We start from the raw sequence: 23,129 nt of genomic DNA, 5'->3' as shown, positions 1-23,129 counted from the left end.
ATATGACATGCCAACTGAAACTAGTGCATTATTGTGAACCTCAGTTCTATTCTGAACTGAGCTGGACATAATGTTAGTTTTGCTGTCATTGATAAAGGTTAAAGTATCCCACAGTACAATCCTGCCACCATAATGTTTCACAGTGGGGATATTGTGTTCATATTGTGCTCTGTTTGTTTTCCACCACACATAGTGCTTTGCATGTTGGCCAAAAGAATTTTCACTTTTGTGTGCTTTTTTTACCAGTTGTTTGATGCAAGCGGACAACCCTACATAAAACTCAGTGCAACTACACTATTTACCATGACCATAAAATGATTCTCTGCCATGCCCTATCTTAAATAAATATAGCACAAACTTTAATACTTGATTTAATCAAACTGCTTTGAATACCATACATGTAGCAATGCTCAGCATAATCATAAGAGCATGATCAGTCTCTCAAACCTTTTACTGTACAATAGAACCAAGCTAATTTGTTGGAATCTAATTGCTTTTTTTCCTTTAGGTGCTGATCCGGGTCATTGACACCAACAACCACCGGCCGCAGTTCTCCCAGCAGGTGTATGTTGTGAACGTCCCTGAGGATGAACCAGCAGGCACTGAGGTCCTGCAGATCAGCGCTCTGGACAGGGATGAGAAAAACAAACTGACCTACACGCTCCTGAGCAGCACTGATCCCTTCAGCCTACGGAAGTTCCGGCTGGACCCAGGAACGGGCACTCTGTACACCACAGAGCATCTGGATCATGAGACAATGCATCGTCACATCCTCACTGTAATGGTAGGAACCGGTTGACACACTAAAAAGTGCCCTTCTTTGCTGAGAGGAAAATAATGTTACATTTGGTATATAAGAGTTCATTTGAGGGTGTTGCCAAAAAAGGAAAACAATATAATTAAGATACAAATGTTATTTTCCTATGGTTTCCCTAATGTGACTAGTTTGCTATTTCTGAGATTTTTCCTTCCAGGAATTTATTTTTACTTTTCCTACTTTTCTTTTTTCCCTCCTTTTCTTTACCTTTTCATTATTTGTTTTTCAGGTTCGGGATCAGGACATTCCAGTCAAAAGGAATCTTGTTCGTGTTATTGTTGACGTAGATGACACCAACGACAATGCACCTTGGTTCATAGGGACACCCTACTCTGGCCGTGTGTTTGAATCAGCTGCCATCGGCTCAGCTGTGCTGCAGGTTACTGCTCTTGACAAAGACAAGGGCTATAATGCCGAAGTCATTTACAGCATTGATTCTGGTATGTTGCCATTCTAATGAGCCACAGTTCTTTTTTGCTCGTGCACTAGAAAGCTTTCATTATGAAATAAAGCAAATTAAATCAGCTCATTAAACATGCCTGAGTCATCAGTCGTGGTGCCTACTGGATCCTGATCATGAATGAAAGACTGTGCACAGAGCAGGGAATTATCAAAGTTTTTGCATAGAGAATCTCAAGAATGTTACTTTCCCACAATGTGTATCTCCTATGTTAAGCTGCAAGAAACATGCTCCAGTTTGTTGTTTGTTTGCAGATATGCACACTTAAAATAGCTAAGATAACTGTATGATGTTGGTTTCCTTGTTGTGACATAGTGTTGTGAGCAACTATTTGCCCCCTTAGAGATTTATTTTGTTTTTGCCTTTTTATTACAAATTAATATTTCAGATCGTCAAATGAAAATTATATCAGACAAAAATAGCCAGAGGTAATGCAAAAAAACAGTTTCAAATCATAATTTCATTTATGAGTGGAAAACTGTTATCCAAGCCAACATAGCCCTGTATAAACAGTAATTGCCCACCCTGTTAAAAAATTTATTAATTGTGATCAAACAACATTTTTGGTTCAATTTCACCAGCCACACCCTGGCTGAATTGCTGCCAGACCTGTAGAAACAAGAAATAACTTAAGTAGAAACTGTCTGAAAACATGAAGCAGGCAAAAAGATCTCAGAGGGCAATGCATCATGCCCTGATCTTAAGATATTCAAGAGCAGATGAGAAACTAAGTCACTGAGATCTATCAGTTTAGAAAGTTCTACAAAGCCATTTCTAGAGACAGTAGACAACCTTCCCAGGAGTTATCAGCCTACCACAATTACTACAAGTGCATATCTATGACTCATCCTGGAGGCCACTAAAGACAACATCTAAACCACTGCAGACCTCACTTTTCTTAGTTAAGGCTATTATTTATGATTTAATAGTAAGAAAGAAACTAGACAAAAATGAGTTCCATGGCCAACTGAAAATTTATAGTATGACCTTAAACTGACAGATCATTTTTGAAAACCATCAAATGTGACTGAATTACGGTAATCTAATTCTTCAAATAAGGGACACAGTTTCTCCACTGCTATGTCTAAAGGTTCACACTTGATGGCAGTTGTGGACGTACAACCAGTAAATTGATTTAGGAGACAATTACTATTTCACATTGGACCAAGTTGTTTTAAAAACCTTTCTTTCACCTAATTAATAATTTAATTGTTTGGAAACTGCTTTTTGAATTTACTCAATTTCATCTTTGTCGATATTAATATCTGTATGATGATCTGAAACATTTAAGACTGACAAAAAAACAAAAACAAAAGAAATCTGTAAGGGAGCGATTACTCTTTCTCAGCTATGTAACCTGCTGGTACAAAGTGAGTAACTTGTTCTCTTCCTTACAGGAAACATTGGGAACTCTTTTGCCATTGATCCTGTCCTTGGAACAATCACAGTGGCCAAAGAGCTTGAATGCAACAGCAAATCATCATTTGAACTCATTGTTAAAGCCTCTGATAACGGAGCACCGCCATTGTCCTCAACGGTCACTGTAAACATCGAGGTAACGGTTTCTGACAATGCAGCCCCCAGATTCACTGAAAAGGAGTTCTCTGCAGAGGTCAGCGAATTAGCCCCCCCAGGAAGTTTTGTGAGCATGGTCACAGCCGTTAGCCAGTCTTCTGTTTTCTACCAGATAAAAGGAGGCAACATCAACAATGCTTTTGACATCAACCCAAACTCAGGAGTGGTTGTAACCCAGCAACCTTTAGATTATGAGACCACGTCTGAATACAAGCTCATCGTACAGGGCACCAACATGGCTGGACTTGCTACTAACACAACATTTCTGATCCATCTGAAGGATGAAAACGACAATGCTCCAGTCTTCACTCAGAGGGAATTCAAGGGAATAATCAGTGAGCTGGCCTCCATCAACAGTGTTGTTCTGACTCATGAAAACACTCCTTTTGTCATTCATGCCTCTGATGCTGATTGTGACCAGAATGCCAGACTCATTTATCAAATCGTTGAACCTTTTGCTCATAACTATTTCGCCATTGACTCAAGCACTGGAGCCATCAGAACCACAACAGCATTGGATTACGAACAGAAGAGCGTTTTCCGCTTCACAGTTCAGGTTCACGATCTCGGAATGCCTCGCTTGTTTGCAGAGACGCCGGCTAATGTGACCATCGAAGTAATTGATGTTAACGACTGCTCACCTGTTTTCAGCCAAGAACTCTATGAGGCAGCCGTCATTGTGCCAACGTACAAAGGGGTAGAGGTAATTCAAGTCAATGCCACAGACTTAGACTCTGGGCCTAAATCCAAACTGCTTTTCTCAATCTCTGAGGGAAATATTGGTGACAAGTTTAAAATCGATCCAGTCACGGGCATTATCTCCATTCAGAACGTCACACAACTTAGGAGCAGATACGAATTAAAGGTCAGAGTTTCTGATGGTAGATTTGCCAGTGCAGCTACAGTAAAGGTCACTGTAAAGGAAAACAAGGAAAACAAGAGAAAGTTCACTCAGGAGACATACCAAGCCTACATTCAAGAGAACTCTTCTGACAAGAAAACCCTAGCAGTTATTGCTGCTGTTGGGAACCAAGTGAATGAGCCTTTATTTTACAGAATATTAAACCCTGACAACAAGTTTAAAGTCAGCAGCACTGCTGGAGTTGTGTCAACCACTGGGATTCCGTTTGATCGGGAAGCACAGGACACATATGATATTATTGTCGAAATCACTGAAGAGAAGAAATCTGATGACGCTGCTCATATTTTAGTTACTGTTAACGTGGAAGATGTAAATGACAACAAACCATTGTTTGTCAACCTCCCCTATCATGCCCTCGTCCAAATGAACGCTGAGGAAGGTCATGTCATCCGACAGGTCACAGCAGTGGACAAAGACATCGGCCCAAATGCACACATCCATTACTCTCTAAAGGAGCCTGAGGATCACTTTGAAATCAGCCCATCTGGAGAAATCCTGCTCAAAAAGAAGTTTGAGAAAGACTCACTTGACACAAAGTTTGTTCTAGTTGTTGTGGCGAAGGATAATGGGAAACCACCTCTCTCAGCAGAAGTTGAAGTGCCGGTAACAGTAGTGAACAAAGCAATGCCTGTGTTTGAGAGGCCTTTTTACAGCATTGAAATCCCTGAAAACATTCAGCTGCACTCCCCTGTTCTCCATGTGCAAGCCAGTGACTCTGAGGGGCCTCGCATTGTGTACACCATTTCTGAAGGAGACCCTTTCAAACAGTTCTCGATTGATTTTAACACAGGGGTCATTCATGTGATTCAGCCTTTGGACTTTGAGGCACATCCTGCTTATAAGTTAAACATAAGGGCCACAGACTCTCTGACTGGGGCTCACTCTGAGGTGTTTGTCGATATCATACTGGAAGATGTAAATGATAACGCCCCTGTGTTTCTGTCAAATTCCTACTATGCCAATATATCTGAGGCTTCTGTTATTGGCACATCGGTTTTGCAGGTGGTTGCCAGAGATTCTGACATGGGAAATAACAAGGAAGTATTTTATCAGCTAGTTGAGGAAAGGGGAAAGAGCTCAGACTTTTTTACCATTGACCGTGACTCTGGAATAATCTCCACAGCTCAAGTTCTCGATCATGAAGAAGTCCAGCAACACAAGTTGAGAGTCAGGGCAGTGGACGGTGGCGTCCCAGCTCTGACGAGTGACATCACTGTGACAGTAGATGTTACAGACCTGAATGACAATGCTCCTGTTTTTACTGAGCACACTTACGAAACCACTATCAGTGAATTAGCCCCACGCGGGCACTTTGTCAGCCAAGTCAAAGCTTTTGACGCTGACAGCTCAGATGTAAACAAGCTGGAGTTCTCGATTATATCTGGAAACGAGGAGCAGAACTTTGCCATCAACAAACAAACTGGTTCCATTGTTATTTCAAACCATCGCCGGCCACATATGCAGCCTTTTTACAATCTTAGCATATCAGTGTCAGATGGTGTATTTAGAAACTCAGCCGTCGTCATGGTGACAGTTATCGGAGCCAACTTCCACAACCCTACCTTCTCCCAGACTGAGTATTTGGTTGAAGTTGTTGAGAACTCACCTGTTGGCACCCTAGTAGCAGAAGCAGAGGCAACAGATGATGATGAAGGGATCTATGGCCAGATTACATACCACATAGTCAACGACTTCGCCAAAGACAAATTTTCTATCAATGGAAAAGGAGAGATTTTCACTCTTGAAACCCTTGATCGTGAAAACCCAGTTGAGAAGGTCATTCCAATTTCTCTGATAGCTAAAGATGGTGGCGGAAAAGTAGGATTTTGTGTCGTCAACGTAATTGTCACAGATGCAAATGACAACTCTCCACAGTTCAGGGCATTTGAGTACAAGGCCACCATTGCATCAGATGTCCCAAGAGGAACATCTGTGCTCAAAATTGCCGCTTCGGACATGGATGAGGGAAGTAATGCTGACATAGAGTACTCAATTGAAGCAGATGTTGAAAATGTGGGGGAAAACTTTGAAATCCACAAAACCTCTGGGGTCATTGTTACCAAAGAAAGCCTTATTGGACTTGAAAATGAGCTCTATGCATTCTTCGTAAGGGCTAAGGACACTGGGAATCCACCCAGACATTCAGTTGTCCAGGTTTACATCAGGATTGTCTCATCAGAGACCCCACTTCCTAGGTTTGCAGAAACGTTTTATAGGTATACTGTTGCTGAGGACCTTACTATTGGAACAGTGATAGATATAATTCAGGCAGAGAGTAGACAGTCAGTTGTTTACAGCCTTGCAAGAGGCAGCACGCCAGAAAGCAATGCGGATGAAGTGTTTGTTGTAAACAGAGATACTGGAGCCTTGAAGCTTGAGAAGAGACTCGATCATGAGATGACCAAATGGTACCAACTGATTCTACTTGCTCAAACTAAACATGAGAATTATGAAATAGTTGCTTCAGTTAATGTAAATATCCAAGTGAAAGATGTCAATGATAACAAACCAATCTTTGAAGCAGAACCCTATGAGGCTGTCACAGTTGAGAACCTCCCAAGTGGGACTCAGGTCATTCAAGTCAAAGCCACTGACCTCGACTCCGGAACCAACGGCCACATTGTCTACAGCCTGGACCTCAGACAAACCTCACAGGAGATCTTTGAGCTGTTCGCTGTTAACAGTGAAACAGGATGGGTGACCACCTTGAAGGACCTTGACCGTGAAAAAACAGAAAAGTACGTTATCTCTGTCCTTGCCACTGACCAAGGCGACATGGTCCAGCACGTTACCGGCACCAGTGTGGAGGTGATGGTGGCCGACGTGAACGACAACTCGCCCCGATTCACTGCAGAGATCTACAAGGGAACGGTCAGTGAGGATGACCCCCCACCCAGTGGGGTGATCGCCATCCTCAGCACCACAGATGAGGATTCTGAAGACTTGAACAAACAAGTGAACTACTTCATCACAGGTGGGGTTTTCTACTTCTTAGTGTAACAATGTTTCTCAAATAAAGCGTAGGGTGAGATTATTTAAAATAGAGATGCTGTAAGAGTTACGGTGTGATCCACAACTATTTGCACCCATGGTAGAGATGTGTGAAAAGTCTCTTAAAAAATGTATTATTAATGGAGTAAAATGTAGTCAAACTGATTTTCAGTTTGACTACATTTATTCAGCAGGGGAAACATCTCAACCGTTTTTAAGAAAATCACAGGGGTAAAAAAAAAAAAGATAAGTATATCAAGCTAATTTCTCTTAGCCGCTCTTTCAAATGGGATGGCGAGAGAACATGACAGTCTAGTAAGGCAGCCATGTGTTGATTTCCTTAAGTCATTAAATAGTCAGCACAATATTTCTAAAGTTAAAAACCACAGAAGGTGTGATAAACAAGGCTGGACCAGAACCTAAGCTAATCTTTACATCATGCACTGTGAGGAGGATGGTAAGGGAGTGTAAAGAAGCTCTCTGTTAGGGAACTGAAGCAAAGTGTGCTATTGTGGAGTGACGAATTCAACATCTATTTTAAGGCTTTTTTTACACGTTTTTATCGGGGGGCCATTAGGTGTGGAGAGTGCCTTATTTCCAGATTCCACTAAACGTTTTGCAAATATTTAATCCTATATGCTACAGAAATGTGCAATAATGCAAATGTTTTAAATACAGCAGGTAAAAACATACTGACGTGCTAATTTGAAAGGTTGAAGAGCTATGTCAAGTTGGAAAATATTAGGAGGTATCAAATATTTCACACATTGTTTTTTATTTGGTTTTGTGGTCAATTTAGTATAAATGTTTGCTTCAGAAGTGACAGGTCAGCTTTGTGATTGCATTATTCTTCTTCTTCCATATTGTTGGTCATGCTACATTGGGTTATGTGTCATATTACAGGAGGGGACCCACTTGGCCAATTTGCCATTGAACACCTCCAGAATGAGTGGAAGGTCTCTGTCAGAAAGCCCTTAGACCGTGAGGTGACAGACAACTACCTCCTTAACATCACTGCCAGTGATGGCATCTTCACCGCTAAAGCTGTTGTGGAAGTCAAAGTGTTGGATGCCAATGATAACGACCCAGTATGCGAGAAGGTAAAATCTACTCATGTGATTTGCCTTTGTTGTGCTTGTTACTTCCTGCTTTGGACCTTAGTTTCTTCCCCTCTTTAATATTCCGTGTCTGCTCCTGTTTGTGTCCTCCAGTCCATCTACAGTGAAAGCGTCCCAGAGGACTCCCTGGCTGGCAGGCTCATCTTGCAGGTCTCTGCCACAGATGCTGACATCCGCTCAAACGCCCAAATCTCTTATGAACTCCAGGGAGCTGGATCGGAATTGTTCATCATTGACTCAGACACAGGTGGGTATCTATGCGGTGACAAATACAAAAACCAAGAAATGAGTTCCTACTTTTTTCACGTTCTGTCACTTTACAACTGAAAAATGTTACAGATTTGACAAAGTAGACTAACACATAACTGTGAAATAAAGTGAAAATGATACATGGTTTTCTACATTTTTAACACAACTGAAAGGTGTGACATGCATTTACTATTAGCTGAGTCAATACTTCGTAGTACCACCTTTTGTTGCAATTACTGAGTCAAGTATTGAGACGTTTGCCTTTAAGACATCTCAGCCAGTCTTGAGATGTTAAACGTTTAGGATGTACTTTTATTACCTAGGTTTGCTTTAAACTTCTTCTAAACGTTATCCCTCACCTGTCTGGTGCATTCCTTGGTCTTCATGATGCCATTTGTTCACTAATCATCTATGACAAACATTTAAGGCAACATTTTATACTGAGATTAATTTACTCCTTGGTGGAGGGATTAGGTTATCTATAAAGGCAGTTGGTTGCACTGGATTTTATTTTGTGGTATCAGAGTAAAGAGGGTTGAATACGAACACACTGAAGATTTTAGACCATTATTCTGGTCTATCACATAAAACTAAGATAAATGACATTTAAATTTGCAGTTTTCTTTCTTTATGAAGCCATGTTGGATTTTAGTCCCTTTCTTATTGAGCTTCTCAAGTTGGTGGGGAGCAGTTTGTAAGACACAAGTGTTAGTCTGTCATGGTTCAGCCTAAAGCAACTTACCAAAAAGCAGCGAGCAGGTTGACAGTCAGCATGAGAATTGTCATTCTTTTGGCAAGTGTTTTGTTTTGTATGTGCACTTCTCTGATTGTGTCAGCCCCAAAATAGGTTGGGGAGTTTTACCCAGCTTTTTATTTACTTTTTATTTATACATTTTTAAAAAGGGCCCAGAACATTTCCCTGCTGTGCTTCTTAGAGTCTTTCACTGGAACAAAAACAAAGCGAAGCACAGTTAGATTAATTTAATGTCTGCCATACTTCTCACAAATTATTTCCTCTGGGAATCACTATAAACCAGACATTCCATCTGGCTGGTTAGGGTGGAAAAGTAAGCTAAAACAAATAAAGAAATTAAAACAATACTAGTTAATCAAAAGCAACCTGGTTTTTTAGATTCTATGCAAAGTTAAGGCATACCAAACTAAGATAGTAGATTTTAGCTGCTTTGCCTCACATCTGCTGTCGCGCAGACAGAGAATGAAAAACGCCATCCAGCTGTCTTCTGGCAGCACTCCATGCTACTGCTGTGGAGAGGGATTTCTTTTTTTTTTTAGTGCAGACAAGTAGGAGAATTGCTGATTATGATCGCTAAGAGGCTCTGGAGTTTTCCACCGTGGTTATGGTAATGCTGGCTGCTTTGCTTCCCAAGATGCTTACAAGCTGCTCACTACTGCCAACTCTGATGTTTTCCTTCATCAGCCCCCCTCCCCTTCTCTTTACCTTGCTCTACCTCCTCCTGTGCTTCAGTTACTTTTCATTTCCCTCTTTTATCTCCTGAAAGCCATTAGTTGTTAGAAAGCTTTTTGTTTAGCTGGTGGGAAGTGGAAAGGTTTTACATTATTTGCTAAAAAGCTCAATATTTCACTTACATTGTAGTTGCAAACTCAAATCTGACCTGTATGTGTGTATTTCTACCCTCCAGGGGAATTGAAAACCTTTCAGCCCCTTGACAGAGAGGAGCAAGATGAACACAGGTTCAGAGTGCGGGCAGTGGATGGAGGAGGGCGATACTGCGAAGCCGAAATCCACATCACTGTGGAGGACATCAACGACAACCTACCACAGTTTTCATCCAAGTCTTACTCCATCACGGTGTTTGAGAACACAGAGACTGGCACATTTGTTGGAAAACTGCTGGCGAATGATATTGATGCAGGTAAGGAGCTTTATTCTTCTTTGTACTTCATTTTTGTACTCTAGAACCCATCATGGCCTGTTACGAGTGATTTTCAGCCGCTCTGCTTTTCTTTTGCTTTCCTTTTAAGATGTGATTGCAAATTTACAGTTTGCCCATATTTCTAAAGCTTAGGCCTGACTTTAGAGTCTACATTCCTGCCATATCACAGAGTTTTATACTCTCACACAACATGTCAAACTTAGCAGTTAAATGCAATGCATAGTCATTATGGCCATGGTTTCCCAGAAGACAAAACAAGACTTCTCATTTTCTCAGATTGATGCCACTGGTTATCACTTTTGCTGAATAATACAGTTATGAGAAGATATGCTTTTGTTTTATGAATCACTTGAAAACTGTCATGATTTTTTTTTTTATCGCCTGATTTATTTTACATGGAAAGCCATGTGAAAAGGTTCTTGAGTAAAAATGAAAACTTGTCACGGTTTGGGGGACCCTATTTTCTTCCTTCATCTTCATTGATCCATGAAGGAGACCAGGATCACCAGCTCTTGCAGGTTTCATTTTTTACAGCTTTAAAAGGCTATCTTCACATCGTGTAAATGCTGAGAATGATTCAGAATCAATACAAAACGAATTAAATCAAAAAATTACTGCAGTGTTCCTACATAGTCTGGACATTTTCCAACCATCTGTCCGTCTGTCCGTCCATTGTTGGAGACATTCTGCTTTTCTACTACAAGACCTTTCTGTTAATTAATTCAACTTGGAAATGGGACACTTGAACCTCTGAGTAAAAGTGGTATGCATAAATAAACGGCCAGTATTGCAGTGGCAAATGATAAGAAAATGTTCCTCTTTTAAATGGGCTGAATTTATATAGCTCTTTTCTAGTTGAACAGACCCCACAAAGCACTTCACACTAGAGCCATATAAGCCCCTTTTTTTTTACCCAGGTAAAAGGAGTCCCCGGTTTGTGCGCGTTCTGTTTTCACAGCTCTGAACGGTACAGAAAAGTTATTTAAATTACCCTAAACCTGCACTGCACCTCCACTGTAATGGGTTCAGTAAAAAATACGATACGTTTTTTGCAACAATTGTGGTGTACACCCCATCATTCTGTGCTCCTGACTCAAAATCCTTTTGAATGTCTTCATCAGCAAAAACGCTCAAAAAGCCTGCACCTCGTCGTCAGTCCACCTATTGCATGCCTGCTTCCTTTGGTCCATTCTGGATCACAAAAAGTGCGCTTAAATATAAATCGTGTATAAAGTAAGAAACAGCACCAACACACTGGTCTTAAATATGATGGGTGAGTGGAAGTCAGAATATTCCTAGAAAAGGTCCACTGATCATTGTCGTTTAGCACACAACCCAGCCTCTCAATAATTCTGGGGCAATCTCAAAGTCCTACACTCAGATTAGGACCTTTTATCCACGCAAATGTGAAAATTACACTTGTAAAATTGTTGCAAAACGAGCTGACAGCCTTCAATATCCCAGGTAATGGCTGAGTTCTATTTGCAATGGAAAAGGCGCTTTTCACCCAATCGCACTCACATTCATACACTGATACTCAAAAGACAACCTAGGGTTAGGTGCCTGGCCCAGGCACACATCGACAAGTGGTAGGAAGAAGGTTGAATCAAACCTACACCTTTCAGTTTCCAAGATGACTATTCCACCAAGTAAACCAAAGTCACCCACATTTTGCTAGTCATTTCCGCGTTTGGTGCCAGAAGGGGTCGACTGGTATGAAATATTTCATACCAACCACGCATCTATTTGTACCTGGCTTGGGAATGTTTCATGCCAACTTTCCCAATTGACAATATACAATCATTTTATCATAATCTGCCTTTTTTCTTAAGAAAAATCAACACAATTAAAGGATAGAGGGTGTGATAAAATGTATTTATTAGAGCAAATTGAATTAAAATTGTATATACATGAGATCTGAGCATTTTATGATTAGTCAACTCCATAACTGAAGAAAATATATGCAAAGAGAAAAAAAACTGATGCATATGGTCTAGATGCATGTAGGAAAAATAATAAAATGGAGGTTTGAGGGAACAAAATGGCAACACACGGGTAGGAAATGAGGGTAGAAATTGACGGCAACAAACCGGGCCTAAGTTCAACACATGTCCTGCTGTACCGCTGTTTCACAATGTCTGTCCCAAAGGTTGTACTTAGAAGACCTTCTGTTAACTGTGGTGGCAACTGTTACAAAAAGTTTAAAAAGCACTACCATATAGTTCATAGTTGAATATGGCTCCAAGCTTAATGTCAGAGCCTGACATTCACTGATAAATCTGTTTACATTGACTTTGTTTCCTGCTGTTGCAATAAAAGTTAATTGGTAGAAAATAAACCCACGAATTCAGCAAATTACCAGCGAGCCAGTGTATTAATCCTGGTCACAAAGAAACACTAACCTCAGGGGATTTCAAGAACATACTCTGACAATCAGTCTTTACAATTAAGGCGTTTACACTTCATCTTGGCTCAGTGCTGACTCACTGTCCCCTTATTATCTTTTCACCGTAGAGCTGCATTAGGCTAAATGGCATGGGGGAAGGATAACAAATGTGAAATTTTATGAATGATCAACCCCTGAAATTAAAAGCTCCATTACACTCTAATGAAATTCCTCTCTCTTCAGGGTAAATTCTCAAAAGGGAGGATTGCAATTTTCCATTTACCTAGCGCATCACCATGGGGGCCACATATTTATCTCAGGCCTCTATTCCTTTCAGCAAACATTGCCAATCACTAAGAGGCTCACACATGGATAGCTCCGAGAGCTTAAAACCTTCCAATTTAACAACCGTTGGAATTACTTGAGGTTTTTTTTTTCTTGGAGACTGGTGGACCTGCCATTCCAGATTGCTTTCTGAGTTTACTGAAGCAGGACACCCAAACTCAAGGAACCGTTTCAGATTGTTGACTGACAGAGAATCAACTCTGTCTGTCTCGTTCTATTTTCTTTGGGAGTGGGGCTGCTGACAGAGTGAATAACATGCCTCAAATGGGCCCCTTAGAGACAAATAATAAATGGTGTAAACAAACCTGGCATTAAGACTTCTCATTGCGAAGTCTTGCCTTGCAAAAATGTGTTTTGGATTTTAGTTGATTTTACAACATAGATGAGAGCAGTTTTAGAAAGGGTGGAAAAAAACAATGTGCACCCTGAAGTTCAGTCAGGGGCAGTAAATATTAGTTATTTGTTGCAGGTAGGGATGTTTTCAATCGGCTCATAGATGTGCACATATCTGAAGAATTTTTGTTTTTGTTTGTTTGTCTGTGTAGTATTTCTCATTTAGCTGCAAGCACTGCATATTTGGCTCAGATATATTTGCAGAGACCCAAAATATGTAGGTTTGACCCAGTTAACGCTGCCTTCAATCAGTTGTCTTTCCAGCCAAGCATCAAACTTTAAAATCTAATGTAACCCTCCTCCTCAGAGAAAAATATTGCATTATCTTCCATAGTTTCTGCATATTTTAGAGTGGACTCATTCTTGGCACTGCTTGCTGTGTGCCACAGCCTGTATGATCTCTCTATGATGTCTGTTCCTCGCCCACATAGTTGCTCCCCCAGTTCAGCCTCCTGTAACAATCTTTGAGAAGCAGCACTTATCAGTGCAATGATTATAAACCAGACAGAGACACAGAGCCATACTGGTGCCCTTGATCTGTGATAAACTTCTAAATTCTCTCTCTGATTCTGCTTTGTCCTTTATCTCACCACCTGGATTTGAGTGTATCTCTTTGCCCCCGGCACTGCTCTACAATCTTATTCCCTTCATTCTGCTTCTAAAGTTTCACCACTTTGGAGGAATTTGAACATTTTGTGCTGTGTCCTTTTTGTTGCTTTGTCAGAGACATACTGATCTTCACAAAGTTACTGCAGTCAATCTTAAAGATTTGTTCAAAGAGCTGGGCCCCTGCCTAAAATGAATGACTAGTTGTAGTTTAAGCAACATCACATTTGCATTATTAAATGTTTTGGACAAAGATTTCGTTAAATCCATCTATCATTTTACTATTACATTGAGGTGCGCAAAATACCATATTGTCATCACGATATAAATGTTTGCATTACAGCACTTGCAAAATGCTGATGCAATGTGTGACAGAGATGCTAAAGCTTGTTGAAAAGGAATGGGGCATCATGGTGATGCAAGTCAAATGCAAGTTAAAAAGAATAAAGAAATGTGCTTTAATCATAATTGTCACCACAGTATGGTATAATCATCTCATAATTCCATGTTTCCTAACATGAAGCAGGTAGGGGTGTGATGATACATGGAGATCACAAAACAAACAATATTAAAATCATTTTCCAGTCTAGTTTTGGCTTTCCATGTTCCTTCATCCATTCACTGTCTTATGCCTATCCAAAATTGGGCTGCTATTCCCAGCTGGCCTCCTTACGAAGTTCTGGAGGATTCCAATACATTCCCATGTCAGAAGGTAAATATAGTCCCTTCAGCTAGTTCTGGGTATCCCACGGTGTCTCCTCGCATCCATCTCCCTCTTTATCCTACCATTACCTGTTAACAAGACACCATGATACTTGAACGTCTCTGCTTGAAGCAAAGCCTGACCACTGGCCTAGAGAGGGCAATCCACATTTGTAAGGTTGACAGCCATAGGCCTCAGAACTAAGAGAACTAACTTGGCTGTGAACAACCTTGCTGCATGCTGAAATCATGCTGCGCTACATGAGCAAGGTTTCATATAATAGTAAACAATTTTATGAGCTTAAAGGGACCCTTTGCATGTGATGTGAGCAACCTTTTTATTTTCTGCTTATAAAGTAACAGCTTAATTAACCAAATGCTTTCAGCTCTGTTTCATTTTCAGCATTTCAGCAAGGGGACTGAGATGAGCATCATTAGAATAACCATATAAGACGATATAGGCAGAAATAACGCAAAACAATTCTCCTAAGTATCATCAAGCAATCGTCTTCTAAATGTTCCGACCGGATAAAAGCGATGAGAATCTATATATGCGGAGTTCCCTATGGTCATCTCTCCACCATGATAATTAGATTTAGACAGGATGGAGGGCACTCACCTGATAAATGGGACTATAATAGCGTATTCCAAATGGGGACCACCTGCAGGAAAGCATTATGATTATTATTGTGATCAGTCTTTGTCTTGTTTCTGGGTACATAACACTTGTGGGAGGACATGAGTTATGAGGACGGGGTATATCAGACGTTTACAGCTGGTGTTCACCAGAAGCACAGTGAAGCATGGATAATTTACAGTGCATTGCAAAGGCATTTATTCCCCTTTGAACTGTTGCACGTTTTGTCACATTATAACCACAAGGAGTAGTGTATTTCAAATGGGATTTTATGTGATAGACAAACAAAGTACTGCATATTTGTGAAGATAAACAATTAATCTGAAAAGGTTGTCGTCCTAATGCATTCAGCCCCCTTTACTCTAATACCCCTATACACAATAGAATTTTTGTGGCCCTCACAGGTTTGCTAAAGAACATTTGTGAACAAACAGCATCATAACGATCAAAAAGCACACCAGACTGGTCGGGGATAAAGCAGTGGATAGAATAAAAGTAGATTTTAAAACAAAATTCTAAGCTTTGAACATGTCACAGAGAAGTGTTCAATTCATCATCTGAAAACAGAAAGATAGATTAACTGCAAACCAACCACCTGCCCCCCTAAACTGTGAGGCCAATGGTAGTATTATTATGCTATTTGTTGAACCATGAACAAACCAGCCCAACTGTTAAACATAGTAGTGGCTTTACATGAGTAAGAAACATTGAAGCTTGTCAGAATTAATTGGAATGTGGATGGCAAAAAATACATGGCAGTACTAAAAAGCCTCAGATCAGAATCAGAATCAGATAAGCTTTATTGCCAAGTACGTTTTTGGACATACAAGGAATTTGTTTTGGCGTAGTCGGTGCAATACAGTACAAATTAAACAGTATAAACATATCTACAATATAATATAAATATATGTGCACAGTTTTAAGTGAGTGAGGGTAAATGTAGAGCAATATAGGATGCGAGAGCAGTACAACAGTGCAGGTGATCATTGTGCAAGTAAAGCAGGAGTCCATGCTGAACGTTAATGTAACGCATAGAGTTGCAGGTTACAGGTGTCCTGTCAGCAAAAAAGGGAGGGTGTGGGGGAAAGGGAGAGTGTCAGGGTGGTTTCCGGGCTTTGTTAACAAGGCTGGTGGCAGATGGGAAAAAATTGTTCTTGTGGCGTGAGGTTTTGGTCCAGATGGGCCGCAGCCTCCTGCCAGAGGGGAGAGTCTCAAAGAGTCTGTGACCGGGGTGGGAGGGATCAGCCAGAATCTTCCCTGCCCGCTTCAGGGTCCTGGAGGTGTACAGTTCCTGGAGCGACAGTAGACTGCAGCCAATCACCTTCTCAGCAGACCGAATGACACGCTGCAGCCTGCCCTTATCCTTGGCTGTAGCAGCGGTGTACCAGATGGTGATGGAGGAGGTGAGGATGGACTCAATGATGGCTGTGTAGAAGTGCACTATCATAGTCTTTGGCAGGTTGAATTTCTTCAGCTGCCGCAAGAAGAACATCCTCTGCTGGGCTTTCCTGATGAGGGAGCTGATGTTTGGCTCCCACATGAGATCCTGGGAGATGATGGTTCCCAGGAAGCGGAAAGATTCCACAGTGTCAATTGTGGAGTCACAGAGGGTGATGGGGGCAGGTGGGGCTGGGTTCTGCCTGAAGTCCACAACCATCTTCACTGTCTTTAGAGTGTTGAGCTCAAGGTTGTTCTGGCTGCACCAGTCCAACAGATGGTCCACCTCCCATCTGTACGCGGACTCGTCACCATCAGAGATGAGTCTGATCAGGGTGGTGTCGTCTGCAAACTTCAGAAGCTTGACAGACTGGTGACTGGAGGTGCAGCTGTTGGTGTACAGGGAGAAGAGCAGAGGAGAGAGAACACAGCCTTGGGGGGAACCAGTGCTGATGGTCAGGGAGTTAGAGACGTGCTTCCCCAGCCTCACGCGCAGCTTCCTGTCAGACAGGAAGTCAGTGATCCACCAGCAGGTGGAGTCGGGCACACTCAGCTGGGAGAGCTTCTCCTGGAGCAGAGCTGGGACGATGGTGTTGAAGGCAGAGCTGAAATCCACAAACAGGATCCTGGCGTAGGTTCCTGTGGAGTCCAGGTGCCCGAGGAGGAAGTGAAGGGCTAAGTTGACTGCATCATCTACAGACCTGTTGGCTCTGTAGGCAAACTGCAGGGGGTCAAGGAGGGGGTCGGTGATGTCTTTTAGGTGTGAGAGCAGAAGGCGCTCAAAGGACTTCATCACCACAGAGGTCAGGGCGACGGGTCTGAGGTCATTAAGCCCTGTGGTCCTTGGCTTCTTGGAAACAGGGACGATGGTGGAAGACTTGAAGCAGGCTGGCACATGACATGTCTTCAGTGAGGTGTTAAAAATGTCTGTGAAGACTGGAGACAGCTGATCAGCGCAGTGCTTCAGGCTGGCTGGTGAGACAGAATCCGGTCCAGCAGCTTTCCGGGGGTTCTGTCTCCTGAAGAGTTTGTTGACGTCCCTCTCCTGGATGAAAAGAGCCGTCCCCGGCGTGGGTAGGGGGTTGATGGGGGGGAACTTCAGGGTGGGGGTTGGAGGTGCCAAAAGCCCCTCTTGAGGTTGGAGAGATGGGGGTGGTGGATTGTGGCTGCAGCCGTTGGGGGGTGTCATGCGGGATGGTTGCAGGACTGCCCCTTTGTCTTTCAATGCGGCAGTAGAACTCGTTCAGGTCGTTGGCGAGGCGTCGGTCGTTGATGGAGTGGGGGGCTTTCGGCTTGTGGTTGGTGATTTGCTTGAGCCCTTTCCAGACAGACGCAGAGTTGTTGGCTGAGAACTGGTTTTGGAGCTTCTCAGAGTACAGTCGTTTGGCCTCTTTCACTGCCTTGCCAAACTTGTACTTCGTCTCTCTGTATATGTCTTTGTCCCCACTCCTGAAGGCCTCTTCATTATCCAGTCTTAATCTTCTGAGTTTAGCTGTGAACCAGGGTTTGTCATTGTTGTAACTCACCCTGATGCATGATGGTACACAACTGTCCTCACAGAAGCTGATGTAGGAAGTCACAGCCTCTGTGTACTCGTCCAGACTGTTGGTAGTAGTCCTGAACACATCCCAGTCTGTACAGCCTAAACACGCCTGGAGATTCTCCACAGCCTCACTGCTCCACTTCCTTGTCGTCCTCACAACAGATTTGCAGAGGTTTAGTTTCTGCCTGTATGCAGGAATCAGGTGGACCATGATGTGGTCGGATTGGCCCAGTCCATCACGTGGGACGGCGTGATAAGCGTCTCTGATGGTGGTGTAACCGTGATCCAGAATGTTGTCTTCTCTTGTCGGACATTTTATAAACTGTCTATATTTGGGAAGTTCGTGGGTGAGATTACCTTTGTTAAAGTCGCCAGCGACAATAACTAAGGAGTCCGGGTTGGTCCGCTCCACACTCAGTATCTGGTCGGCGAGCATGCGCTGTGCGACCTGCAAGTTAGCTTGCGCCGGGATGTACAGGTCCTTCTCAAAATATTAGCATATTGTGATAAAGTTCATTATTTTCCATAATGTCATGATGAAAATTTAACATTCATATATTTTAGATTCATTGCACACTAACTGAAATATTTCAGGTCTTTTATTGTCTTAATATGGATGATTTTGGCATACAGCTCACGAAAACCCAAAATTCCTATCTCACAAAATTAGCATATCATTAAAAGGGTCTCTAAACGAGCTATGAACCTAATCATCTGTATCAACGAGTTAACGCTAAACACCTGCAAAAGATTCCTGAGGCCTTTAAAACTCCCAGTCTGGTTCATCACTCAAAACCCCAATCATGGGTAAGACTGCCGACCTGACTGCTGTCCAGAAGACCACTATTGACACCGTCAAGCAAGAGGGTAAGACACAGAAAGAAATTTCTGAACGAATAGGCTGTTCCCAGAGTGCTGTATCAAGGCACCTCAGTGGGAAGTCTGTGGGAAGGAAAAAGTGTGGCAGAAAACGCTGCACAACGAGAAGAGGTGACCGGACCCTGAGGAAGATTGTGGAGAAGGGCCGATTCCAGACCTTGGGGGACCTGCGGAAGCAGTGGACTGAGTCTGGAGTAGAGACATCCAGAGCCACCGTGCACAGGCGTGTGCAGGAAATGGGCTACAGGTGCCGCATTCCCCAGGTCAAGCCACTTTTGAACCAGAAACAGCGGCAGAAGCGCATGACCTGGGCTACAGAGAAGCAGCACTGGACTTTTGCTCAGTGGTCCAAAGTACTTTTTTCGGATGAAAGCAAATTCTGCATGTCATTCGGAAATCAAGGTGCCAGAGTCTGGAGGAAGACTGGGGAGAAGGAAATGCCAAAATGCCAGAAGTCCAGTGTCAAGTACCCACAGTCAGTGATGGTCTGGGGTGCCGTGTCAGCTGCTGGTGTTGGTCCACTGTGTTTTATCAAGGGCAGGGTCAATGCAGCTAGCTATCAGGAGATTTTGGAGCACTTCATGCTTCCATCTGCTGAAAAGCTTTATGGAGATGAAGATTTCATTTTTCAGCACGACCTGGCACCTGCTCACAGTGCCAAAACCACTGGTAAATGGTTTACTGACCATGGTATCACTGTGCTCAATTGGCCTGCCAACTCTCCTGACCTGAACCCCATAGAGAATCTGTGGGATATTGTGAAGAGAACGTTGAGAGACTCAAGACCCAACACTCTGGATGAGCTAAAGGCCGCTATCGAAGCATCCTGGGCCTCCATAAGACCTCAGCAGTGCCACAGGCTGATTGCCTCCATGCCACGCCGCATTGAAGCAGTCATTTCTGCCAAAGGATTCCCGACCAAGTATTGAGTGCATAACTGTACATGATTATTTGAAGGTTGACATTTTTGTATTAAAAACACTTTTCTTTTATTGGTCGGATGAAATATGCTAATTTTGTGAGATAGGAATTTTGGGTTTTCATGAGCTGTATGCCAAAATCATCCGTATTAAGACAATAAAAGACCTGACATATTTCAGTTAGTGTGCAATGAATCTAAAATATATGAATGTTAAATTTTCATCATGACATTATGGAAAATAATGAACTTTATCACAATATGCTAATATTTTGAGAAGGACCTGTAAACACCGACCAGGATGAACGAAACAAACTCACGGGGGGAATAGAAAGGCTTACAGTTTATGATGAAGGCTTCCAGGTCTGGAGAAGAGTGCTGCTGAATCACTGTCATGTCGTTGCACCAACCACTGTTGAGGTAAAAACAGATTCCTCCACCTTTCGCTTTGCCGGACAGTTCCATGTCTCTGTCCGCTCTGTAGAGCTGGAATCCTGCCAGCTGCAGCGCAGAGTCTGGTATTAATCCAGATGCTCTTCACCTAAACTCAAACTCAGCAAAGCAGGTGGAGACAACATACTTGCAATTACAGCTCTGTTTGCATCAATAATGCTTTTATATGCCACACAGATTAGATTTGTATTACAAAAAATATGAAAGTAGCAATAAAATGTAGGGCTGCACGGTGGCACAGTTGGTAGCACTGTTGCCTTGCAGCAAGAAGGTCCTGGGTTCGATTCCCGACCAGGGGTCTTTCTGCATGGAGTTTGCATGTTCTCCCCGTGCATGCGTGGGTTCTCACCGGGTACTCCGGCTTCCTCCCACAGTCCAAAGACATGCCTGTTAGGTTAATTGGTCACTCTAAATTGTCCTTAGGTGTATGAATGAGTTTGTGCATGGTTGTTTGTGTGTTGCCCTGCGATGGACTGGCGACATGTCCAGGGTGTACCCTGCCTCTCGCCCATAGACTGCTGGAGATAGGCACCAGCTCCCCCGCGACCCACTATGGAATAAGCGGTAGAAAATGACTGACTGACTGACAATAAAATGTATTTATGTTTGTGGTTGAAATGTGAGAAATAGTAACAAAATACTTTGCAAGGCACTAAATGGAGCCATGTTCTAAAATTCTAAAAATTCAACACACCTTTAGAAATATCAGCATGTTTCTTTTAAAGCAGCAGTTAAATGGGTTACAAGGAGTATCCGTGTTCCTGTTGATCAATGTTATTCTCACCAGCTTGCAGAGTGAGATCCTGGGGAGGAGTCATAATTATGTACAGCCAGACTCTCAAACTAATTGTAAACTGAAAGCTTTCGCATGATGAATAAAACAAGTGATTGCTGAACTGTCATTAATGATTTTATTTAGCAAAAATTCCTGAAAGGTCTTTTTTGGCTATTCCAGGTCTTAACAGTGACATCGTCTACTCCTTGGCTGACTCTGCTGATGGATTCTTCTCTATCAATGAGCAAACTGGTGTGATAACCCTGGAGCGCCCCCTGGACCGCGAGCTGCAATCCGTATACGAGCTGAAGGCCCGCGCTAGCGACCACGGCTCTCCACGTTATTCCTCGCTGTGTGAAGTGGTGGTCTCGGTGCTGGACATAAATGACAACCCACCAGTGTTCGAGCACCGCGAATACACAGCCAGCCTGTCCGAGGACGTGGCGGTGGGCACCCAGGTTGTAAGAGTGCAGGCTGCCAGCCGCGACGCAGATGCTAACGGAGAGATTTCCTACAGCATCATCAGTGGGAATGAACATGGCATGTTCAGTGTGGACCCCCACACAGGTATGTGGAGAAACAGGCAGTTTTTATTTTAATGTAATCTAAAATTTCTCGTTTCTCAGCCAAGTTGGTAGCTGAAGGTTTCAGCATGGGTTGTGTTTTTGTTTCATGCTAAAACTATCAGGCCAAATGTTATCAAACTTACTGGTCAGTTTAGATCCATATCAGTTTTCAAATTTATTTTGATGGGAATGGCTTCTGGTTGTGGATTAAAAAAAAAAAGATTCTTCATTGCTTTGTAGTTTAATTTAAAATTCATGCTGCTCTATTGTTAATGAACATATTTTTAGATGTGTTCTTCTCCGCAAGTACAGCCTTAATATTCAACGTTTCTGGTAACATGATTTACATTGTAACAAGAAATCTTTTTAAATTAAACTCACCATGAGCTATTATTTGCTCTCTAGGATGTTGTAAAGGAATTAGTTTCAGGCTGGGTTGTGATTATCTCACTGAATAAGACCCATGCAGCCCCAAAGTTACAGGCACAAAAAAAAAAGTACGATGGGGTTTTATTTTCCTTCTGCAAGCAGTAATTAGTTGCTATTCTCAAACAGGCACATGGGAAGACATGTTGTACGAGGGGGAATCAGTCCTGACGTACTTTACTTGCACGTGTTTTTAACAAAGGGTTATTGCTTTAGCTTTGCACAGCTATTCTACCTGAATAACACATGACTTACTGCTGGAAGAAGCGGTTTTGAGGTGCCTAGCTGCCAACATTAAACCAACAACCACAACAACATTACTGAAAACTACTCAGCATTGTAATAACTCTCTTCTGAAATGGTTGCCTCAAGGTAAACAGATCAATGCAATAAAGAGATCCTAAACAATCAGGGGTGTAACTGTACATAAATAAGCTCATAAGACGAGAATGAGACAAAATGTGGAAAAACTAAGATTCCCAGTTTTTGACTAGGTTTGACAAGTCCATATGTGGCGGTTTTTATGTGACTAATTCTAAGGTGATGTATATGGTGAAATTACATTGATAAAACATTGTTTTATTTCACAAATAGAATAAAGGTTTCATAAATCTCAATCTGTGTTTTAAAGAATCTCTGTTCAGTGTAGAATTATCCAGTTCACATTTGATCAGTCTAAATACTTTTTTAAACTTAAAATAATGAAATGCAGTCAAGACTAAAACATAGTGAAAAAAGCCCTTTAGTTCAGCGCCGATAGGAAGAGCTGAAGCAGATTCCCATTTTAGCGTCATTAGCCACTCAATATGGACAAACTGCTCCTATCTAAAGTGTCTCTTCTTTTTTTCTACCAAGTACCGCAAATACAGCCAAACAGATTTAAGGATTATTATTTATTCAGTACTGTTGTAAACAAGTGTTTGCTCTGCTAGCAGACTTTTTGGTCGACTCTGTCAGTGCAACAGGGTGACATAAAGACTACTTTCTCTTTGTATTCCAAAATAACAGACTTAA

General features: G+C 42.2%; 1 protein-coding gene across 8 annotated transcripts in view; it reads left to right on the top strand.

Moving 5' to 3' along the window:
* fat1a (FAT atypical cadherin 1a) overlaps nt 1–23,129 on the top strand; it is a 112,059-nt gene that overhangs the window by 60,349 nt on the left and 28,581 nt on the right. For all 8 annotated transcript variants that reach the window (XR_007038166.1, XR_007038167.1, XM_047364570.1 and 5 more), the window contains 7 exons: nt 509–784; nt 1,047–1,257; nt 2,675–6,748; nt 7,669–7,865; nt 7,977–8,130; nt 9,794–10,027; nt 21,304–21,690. Coding sequence is in view for 6 of the 8 variants with exons in the window: in XM_047364570.1 (XP_047220526.1) it covers nt 509–784; nt 1,047–1,257; nt 2,675–6,748; nt 7,669–7,865; nt 7,977–8,130; nt 9,794–10,027; nt 21,304–21,690 (5,533 nt within the window). In the remaining 2 variants the exon portion in view is untranslated. The remainder of the gene's footprint in view (nt 1–508; nt 785–1,046; nt 1,258–2,674; nt 6,749–7,668; nt 7,866–7,976; nt 8,131–9,793; nt 10,028–21,303; nt 21,691–23,129) is intronic.

This window comes from Girardinichthys multiradiatus, chromosome 5, assembly GCF_021462225.1.
Source record: "Girardinichthys multiradiatus isolate DD_20200921_A chromosome 5, DD_fGirMul_XY1, whole genome shotgun sequence".
NCBI lineage: Eukaryota > Metazoa > Chordata > Actinopteri > Cyprinodontiformes > Goodeidae > Girardinichthys > Girardinichthys multiradiatus.
The sequence above is the reverse complement of the archived record's forward strand: the minus strand, read 5'-3'. Positions and strand labels throughout refer to the sequence as shown.